Here is a 9,146-nt window from a genome sequence, read left to right as displayed (position 1 = left end):
TTTTCGGTACTCGCTTTTACATAACCAGTATCAGTTCTGGCACCAGTTCTCATTAATTCGACTTGAAACTTATTGTACTAGTCCTATATATTTTTCTAGGAATATTCATGCACTTATTATAATTTTCTGGGATACTTCATCAGTATACATTTATACCGAGGAGCAGAACTGGTATCTGCACTTTTCGTCAGAAAAGCGACTTTCAACATTATTACTCATTTACCATAATTATTTAAGCCTTCTCATAATTATTAGAGTCAATTATGGAATTATTTCCTAATTCTCATATTTATTTAATTTAATTTCTTAATTTAACGATGCGGGTTCTTACACGTACAGTAACGATATGTGTATGGTTATGATTCTCCACATTTAATGCTTTCATCCTTTGTATGATTATGATTCCCCGCATTTAATGCTTTCATGTATATATATGACAAGTATTTGATTGCTGCACGAACAGCAGCTGCAGAAATGTAAACCTCACACACACACATATATATATATATATATATATATATATATATATATATATATATATATATATATATATATATATAGGTAAAATCATTTCTGCAGCTGCATTACGTACAACAACGACAAGTGTATGGTTATGATTTCTCACATTTGATGCTTTCATCTTTTGTATGGTTATGATTTTCCACATTTAATGCTTTCAAGTATATATACGACAAGTATTTGATTGCTGCACATACAACAACTACAGAAATGTAAATCCCATATATATATATATATATATATATATATATATATATATATATATATATAGGGCTTATCGTTTCTCAAGCTGCTTGAGACAATGTTATCTCCGGCTACTACATCATAACCGTACAAAGATGGATCAATAGTGATAAAGGAAGAGAGAGAAAAAGAGAATCATAACCATTCAAAGCTGAATCAATTAATATAAGAAAATAAATAAACAAAACGACGTAGTTTTGGAGTGGCCGAAGATAAACTTATCTCAAGCAGTTTGAGAAATATTTTTCCTATATATATATATATATATATATATATATATATATATATATATATATATATATATATAGGGGTAAGATATTGTAACAACCAATTAAGGTTATTATCAATGTTACTACCAATTAATTTCACCGTTATTTTTATTTCAATTTTTGTATGGTTATGATTCCCTATATTTAATGTGAAAGATTAAATATGCGAAATCATAGTCATACAAATGTGAAAATAAATATAAAATATTTAATGTGGGGATTTATAACCATACAAAGATGGAAATAAATATAACCGTTGAATCTATCTAACAGTGAAATTGATTGGTAGTAACATTAGTAATAACACTAATTGGTTGTTGCAATATCCTTCCCCATATATATATATAGACATATACATATTTATATCTATATATATATATACATATATATACGGTAAAATTATTTCTGCAGCCGCTTTACGTACAACAACGACATGTGTATGATTATGATTCCACACATTTAATGTTTTCATCCTTTGTATGGTTATGATTCCTTGCATTTAATGCTTTCAAGTATATATATGGCAAGTATTTGATTGTTGCACGTACAGCAGCTGCAGAAATGTAAACCCTTATATATATATATATATATATATATATATATATATATAGGGCTTACCGTTTCTCAAGCTGCTTGAGATAATTTTATCTCCGGCTACTAAATCATAATCGTACAAAGATGAATCAATGATAATATAAGAAGAGAGAGAAAAAAGGAATCATAATCATTCAAATGTGAATAAACTAATATAAGAAAATAAATAAACATAGGGTAGCCGGAGATAAACTTATCTCAAGTTGACGGAGAAATATTTTTCTCATATATATATATATAATATATATATATATATAAGGATTACTTTTTCTACAATCAATGTAGATAACGTATTTACATTGAGTCCAAAACGACGTCATTTTGAGGCGAAAATCAATGTATCTTTCTCTTTATAATTTATTTCAGGGTTCTAATAGACTTTTTCATTATAATTTTTTTATTTTTCAACCTAAAACGACGTCATTTTAGGAGCGAATGTAGATAACTTATTTACATTCACTTTAGAAACATTAAAGCCATATATATATATATATATATATATATATATATATATATATAATGATTAAAATAAAGTGAATAAAAAAATATATAGTTGGTAAAAATATTTGAATTTCGTCCTATAATTTTTAATTTCTTTCTGGTCGCATCAAAGGATGATGCTATATGGAAGCGTGTCCCACTAATAAATTTATATAATTATTTAATGTGAAAGAATAATTAGCTGCATATGCGGATATGATAATATTTTATTTATTTTACTTGATTATGATAATAAAATAATTACGTCTAATTGATTAAATTGGATATTTAAATTAATTATTTTGATTAACTAGATTCTTGTTATTTATGGGAACGAATTTTAATTTTAATTTAACCAAGTATTAAAATTTTCATAAATTGATTAAAAGTATGTTCGAATATGATTTTATTTATATTTATTAATTTTTTTAAATATAATTTTTAAAATTTAATATTCAAAGTAAGAGAATTATAAGACTTATTTAAATATAATTAGATTTATAGTTATAAACACTTTATATATTTACAACAATGCCACTAATAAAGTTTCATAATTACAAAATTATAGCCGTAAAGAAATTTAAATTTTAAAAAATAATGAATTTATTTATGAAAGTGACATTAATGAATTCTTTTTATTTTTTGGTAAATGAATGAATTCTTATAATTAAGAAATTGTCACCATAAAAATAAATTTTTGAAAATATTCCTAATTTATTCTCCTTTTATAATTTTAAAAATTAAAAAATAATTATTGTTTTGGGAATTAACTTTGTAAAATAATCATTTTCAAACAATGTTTTAAAAACTAAAAAACTTGCTTTTAGAAATAGAACGACCTTCGGAGTGACTGGGTGATTAAGAGTCCGTTTGTTTGAGTTTATCAAAAAAGTAATTTTTATCTCTTTTTTATTTTAGAAGTGTTTTTTATAAAAGTTAAAGTTATTTATATTTTTATAAAAATATTTAGTTTTTGAAAAAAATTTTGACTTTTGACTTTTACTTTTCTTAAAAGTTAAAATTTTTAGCTTCTGGAAAAAGTAAGTTTTTGGCTTTTTTATGACTTCTGCTTTTTTTAAAAGCAGACGTCCAAATGAACTAAAAATGAGAATTGCTTTTTTTCTTGAAAAAAAACAGCTTTTGAAGAAAAAAAGTCTATCCAAACAAGCCCTTAGGGAGCGTTTGGTACGAGGTTTTTTTTTGTAGGATTTCTGGAAAATTGAATTTTTCTAAATTTTAAATTTTTGGATATTATCGTAAACTGAACGTGAAAATCATGTTTCTAAAAATCGAGATTGTCGGACAAAAAAAAATTTCTCCTGTATTAAACGTACCTTAGTGTGTTTGGAAAAAGCTTCATTTAGATTCTCTTGACCCAATGCGTGGTGTAGTACTGTGGATATGCCTTGTTTAAAAATACTTCAGATCTTCAATCAGTTTCTCAAATTTATGTGTTGTGTGTAATACATTCAAGTCCAATAACTAGTTTTAACTTGTGCAATACCGTTCTCTATTTTTTCCTGTAGAGCAAATTTTAACATTTCTTTATTCCTATCATATTTTAATTGAATCCTCTGCTTAAGTAGGTCACATAGAAGAGCCTTGATAGTTTCTTGGTCTTCTTTTAAAATAAGCATGCAAGACAAGAATTTTTTATTTTATTTTATTTTGGTGCATATATTTTGATTCCCGGATTCGATCCTATAAATTTCCTGAATTTGAAACGTGATGAGTTCGAATTCGAAAAATAACTTCTTTGCAATTTAAGTTACTAATAAGGATTATGCTCACCTCATCTTTATTAGTACGGATTTAATGAGATTTTTTTTTTTTTTAATGAATATCAACCATAAGACACACAAATGAAACAGAAACAACAGCTAAAATAATTACTATTTGTGGGACAAAATTGAATGAAATTCTTTCTCTAATATTAAATTACATCAGGGATCTATGCTGCATAATTTTTTTAGTATGATTGAGCCACCATCTACTCTTCCCAATGATTTATTGGTGAGGCAGAGGAGTGGTAAATGTTCTAACTACTATCTATGAATCATCAATTTTAACTGGAACTGGTTTCATCTGGGGAATGGCTTTCCTCTGTATCGTTATTTTCTTTGTTGATGACTTGGTCTTCCTCATCTTTTACTTTTGATTTCAACAAATGGGGCTTGAGTTTGTTTACATCAGACTGTTGAACTGGTTTTAGAAAAAATTCTTTAGCTCCATCTTCTAGGCATCTGATCAAAACAAAAATTAATTTGTCAGATTTGAAGTTTATTCATGTGATGCACTCAAATTTATGAATTTAAAATTTCATGATAATGTTATCTGGACTGGATATTAGGATGCAATTTCCCTCACCTGTTGATTCTTGATGGTACATCCTCTGATGACATAATCACCACTGGTATGTCTATTTCAGATTCCTGCAAAATCAATAAACTTTAGTCATTTTTCTAGCATAAGATAGAGAAGATACAAGCTATTGAAGGTTATTATGCCCATCACAAAAAAAAAAAAAAAAAAAAGGTTTGAGATTTGTTTCATTGAAAATTTGGCCAATTTCCAAGCTCGGATGTGATAGAGTTATATAAAAAAATGTTTTTTGAAAATATGTATCACATTTATTTCTGAATCCGATCCCATCATTTCAAATTATTAACTGAATTGGGGGGAAAAGAATTCAAATTCAGTATATAATTTGGCAAAGTTCAAATTTTGAAATTGTGCAGAAACTAATGGAATTTTTTTTTTTATGAAATATAAAGTAGATCAATCACATAAAGATGTGACAAAGTCTTTTTATTAGTCTTTAAAATATCCCAGGAATTTACCTTGATCTTTCTCATCAGATCATAGCCTGTCATTCCAGGCATGCAGTAATCAGTTATGATCAGGTTTACTTCTACATTCTGCAAAAATAAATAAGAGGAATGAGATCATAGATCAAAATAAACTTCCACTAAAAAGAGATTAAACCATATATGTATTAGTATTGAGTAATTTAACAAAAGAATTAAACCTGATTGGTTTTTGGAGCAAAAGAGGGAGGCTCTTCATTCCTCTGCTCATCTTCAACCAAACCAAGAAACTTCAAAGCCTTAGTACCAGAATCCACTACAGTAACTGCAATCACAAAACATACAAAAAAGAATTAGCCATCAAATTAAGTAAACCAAAACAACCCCTTCAAAATTGTAACTTGAAAGACCAAACAAGCCACATAATCATTTGACTTCTACAATCATATTGCAGCATAACAATCTAACATAAAAAGAAGAGAAAAAAAAAAGTACCATGAAAGGAAGAGGTTTTAAGGAGCCTTTCAATCAACATTCTGTCAATAAGACTATCATCAACAGCCAAAACATGAAACTGGGACTCAGCAACTATACCCATAACTTGAATGATGATGTGAAAGTGCAAGCAAAAACAAAAGTAAAATGACAGAAAAAGAAGGGAAAGAACAAGGGAGAGGAATAGAAAGATGAAGAGAGTGATGAAGGAGAATGAGACATTTAAAAAGGGTGCACATCATGATCAGAAAGATACAAAATCCTCTTAGGAAATCTGACAGTTTGGAAAGCAAGATCCGACAGATTTCATCCAGAATCTACCGGATCTTCTGGGTTGGTTTTTGAATTGAAAAACAAGCAAAGAAAGTGCTGTTTATTGTACCAAACTTCAAATCTGACTTATTCATTATTATTCTATTTGACCCTTTTGCTTATAATTAAAAGACAAAACTATTGGGGTGTGCTATACTGTTCTCTTTACCTCATTGGCCTTTTCACGAGACCTGAAGGTCATTGTTTAGAGTCATATTTTCTCTATTCCATTCCATGCACGTGCATGGACCAAGCTTTGCATTTAGACCCACCCACTAGTACAATTACAAGCCATTACATTGTGTAATTTTTTTGCATATTAATTAACATTTGTCTTTTGTCTAATTTTAAGAGCCAATATTGACCAAAACCATCTAGAATTTTCAAACCCCTCAAACAAATTCTGTTGTTTTGTTGAAACATTCCACCCTTTTAGTTTTTTTATTCACTCAACGTGCTACTTGATTTGTTTCTCGTTTTCGAACCATTTTTTTGAATCCAGAGCATAATTAAATTAATTAGAGTGAGAAGGAATTTAATTAAAAAATGATATAGTAACAAGTCATGGTTTTCCAAAATTATCCTCCCAAATTAGGTAGTCTTAAAACGACATTTTTTTATCTTCTTTGTCTCAAAGTCAGCACTGTTCTGCATTAGCATAACGTTGACTTTCAACCTCTGCATCTTTTATCTCATTTTTGTTCTCAGGGGTCAATTTTTATTTTAAAAGATATCATCGGAACATGATCATTTGAGCAATTAAACAATTGAACATTTTTGACATTTTTGATTTTTTTATGCAAATCATCTGACAGCTAAGAAAGAAAAATAACAATCTTTTTCTTTAAAAAAAATTATTGGTAATGTTGGCAATATATTCTTTAATTTTGGTCAGTAATTAGGATATGTCAGAAATAGTTATGAAAAACGCATGATTGGCTATATTCGAATTGCACGATTCAATACCTATTATCAAGTGAACGATTCGTATAATATGACAAATCATATATGATTTTAAATGTACGATACATGTATAATAAATGTGATTCGGTGTCTCTTATTATACGAATCACAATATTTAATTATTTGTTCTTTTTTTTCTTTCATCCATTCTCATAAAAGAAATTAAAAGTGAAATGAACATAAGTTGTTAAATCAAAATAACGCCATTAAATTCACCCTATTTTATTATTAATTCCATCATTGTCTTGTTAAATAGGGATACACTCATCATTTTATGCATCTTATATAGCTATTCAATTCCTATATTTTCATTTTATAAAATAGAGGTTCATATAGTGAGTCACTTACTCTATATGCATTTTATTTTATTCAATTAGTTTATGTGATTCAATTATAATTTATGACTCATAAATCTTTGTTTTGAGATTTGTGATCAAGGTATTTTGTCAATTTTAATTACGACTAAGCTGGCAATAAAATTTTGGTGAATAAGTTGCCAATAAAATATTGTTCGATCCACCGCCGATTAGGTTTACTGTCCAATCTTTTAAGGTTGTTGGTTTGTTATGTTTTTAATATTCTTTTGTTTAACAACTATAAATTTGTTGGTTTAACAATCAGAAATTTGAATAGTCTTTTGTTTTTCTAATACTTGTTATTTTTTCTCTTTAATTTCAGGAGGAGCCAATGCTCCCCTCGTATAAAAGTGGCACCGCCACAGATTATTATGAGTGCTATGAGGTACATTTTCTATATAAATAACATTACCATATAAAATAAAATGGCATTGAGTTAGGACAAGGAGAATAATCCTATGTAGAAAAGAATTGATACTACATTTTTGTAATGATAATACAGAAAAAGAAAGCTAATCAAACCAACTCTATTGACCAATAAACAAATGCTTTGCAAGTTGCATGAAAAGGAAACAAGGAGATTGTGATATTATGGTTGTGGAGATCAGCTATGTTAACTACTTGTTAGCCTCCCATCAGATCCCCATTACAGATATTGTGACTCAGCTGCCACCTTTCCTTAGTGAGCAGACCACGTGACCATATATTATATGGGTTTTATGTTTATCATGTAACATGATATAACATCACTTTCCTACACACACATTAAAGAGGTGGGGTCCACATGTTTTTCTTTCTCTTTCATCATTCCACTTTCTCTCTCCATTTTTGTGTGTGTTGAAACAACACTTAAATCATGTAGCATAACACTAATAAAACCCATATTATATATATCTCACATATTCAATTTTGATCATTTATCTTTTATGGATTGGTTGTTGGTTGTTGCTGATGTTATTTGGACATTGCAAGGAGAGTGCTTGATTTGAAGCATGATGGGCATAGGAATAAAAGATAACATGATCTTGCTATGTGAAAGGTGTATAGTAAGCAGTTTTAATTTGCATTTGTAAGAGATTGATTAAGTGGGGGTAAAAAAATAACTTAATGCACGTTAATACTTTTCTTACTGTTTGGAAGCTTCCGGGGGTTTAGAATGAATGGTATTGTATTGTTTTGTTTGTGTCAACCTATTTGAATAAAGGAGGGAGCTAGATTTAGGAGATTAACTATAAGCAATCGCCAATGATATCATTGTCTTTTCCTTACGCGGTAATAGGAATTGAAAGTTATTATTTTGGACCAACACACAAGCTCAACCTATTGGGCCAATCTTTAAGGCCCATATAAGGGGTTGCACTTCTGTATTCCTAAAGCGAGGCAAATATAATCTCATCACATTGAATTTCATTCCCTTGGACAGGCACCTCATGCATCACAACTAGTGGAGTTATAATTCCATCACACTCCTTATTAGAGAAGATTTTTCACCTATATATACCCCTCATTATTGCGAGGAGAGATATTTTGCACACTAGTTTATTGAGTTTTATATTTTACCAGAAAGCCCTTTGGGCTTTAGTGCATGAGAAAAGCCCAAAGGTCAAAGAATTCGGATTTCTTGATACCCATATAAATATTCCAATTTTGGTCTGCACAAGTCAAATCAAAAAGTGAAACCATAGAGTAGCCACATACTCCTCCCTTTCCACTTGCCTGAGAAAATAGTGTAAAAGATTCTTTCATCTAATAGCCGCCTTTTGTGAAAAGATTGTACAATGGCCATTCTCTATAAGGATACACAGAAGCAAGGAATCACAACACTGGACAAAGGATACTTCACGTGTCTGTGCTTGATAACACATATTTTGTTACACTTATTTATTATTCTTGGTTGGTATTTTTACGATTTATTTGAATTAAATAAAGGTCTCTTGGGTCAAATTAGAATTTTAGATTTTAATTGGGTTTAATTGATTTTCGTCATAATTTTTCAAATTTACACTACTTTCGTATCTTGGCCATATCTCACTCTACAGATGTCCGATTAACTCCGTTCTTGTTGCGTTTCCCCGTTAACAGAAAGGGATACAATCGCTATTTCAGCT

The 9,146-nt window shown here is 29.0% G+C and overlaps 1 protein-coding gene across 1 annotated transcript; it reads right to left on the bottom strand.

The window, feature by feature from the left end:
• Positions 1-4,009: 4,009 nt before the first annotated feature.
• On the bottom strand, positions 4,010-5,772 carry LOC133298431 (two-component response regulator ORR9-like). Its single transcript, XM_061497721.1, has 5 exons — positions 5,408-5,772; positions 5,134-5,237; positions 4,946-5,023; positions 4,473-4,537; positions 4,010-4,348 (listed from the first exon to the last, which is right to left on the bottom strand). The coding sequence occupies exons 1-5, from the start codon at positions 5,508-5,510 to the stop codon at positions 4,171-4,173; spliced, it is 528 nt and encodes a 175-aa protein (XP_061353705.1). The 5' UTR covers positions 5,511-5,772; the 3' UTR covers positions 4,010-4,170.
• Between the last annotated feature and the right edge of the window lie 3,374 nt (positions 5,773-9,146).

Source organism: Gastrolobium bilobum, unplaced genomic scaffold (genome assembly GCF_033153095.1).
Source record: "Gastrolobium bilobum isolate Gb01-03AN ecotype WA unplaced genomic scaffold, APGP_CSIRO_Gbil_v1 utg8009, whole genome shotgun sequence".
NCBI classification, from domain to species: Eukaryota; Viridiplantae; Streptophyta; class Magnoliopsida; order Fabales; family Fabaceae; genus Gastrolobium; species Gastrolobium bilobum.
This window is presented reverse-complemented; position numbering and strand designations above follow the sequence as displayed.

Bases quoted from the DNA above. Each gene is read 5' to 3' on its own strand.
- LOC133298431 (XM_061497721.1), bottom strand. From the start codon at position 5,510: ATGGGTATAGTTGCTGAGTCCCAGTTTCATGTTTTGGCTGTTGATGAT. The intron at 5,238-5,407 runs GTACTTTTTTTT...TTGTGATTGCAG, and splicing joins TAAAACCTCTTCCTTTCATG to TTACTGTAGTGGATTCTGGT. The intron at 4,349-4,472 runs GTGAGGGAAATT...TGTTTTGATCAG, and splicing joins GTACCATCAAGAATCAACAG to ATGCCTAGAAGATGGAGCTA.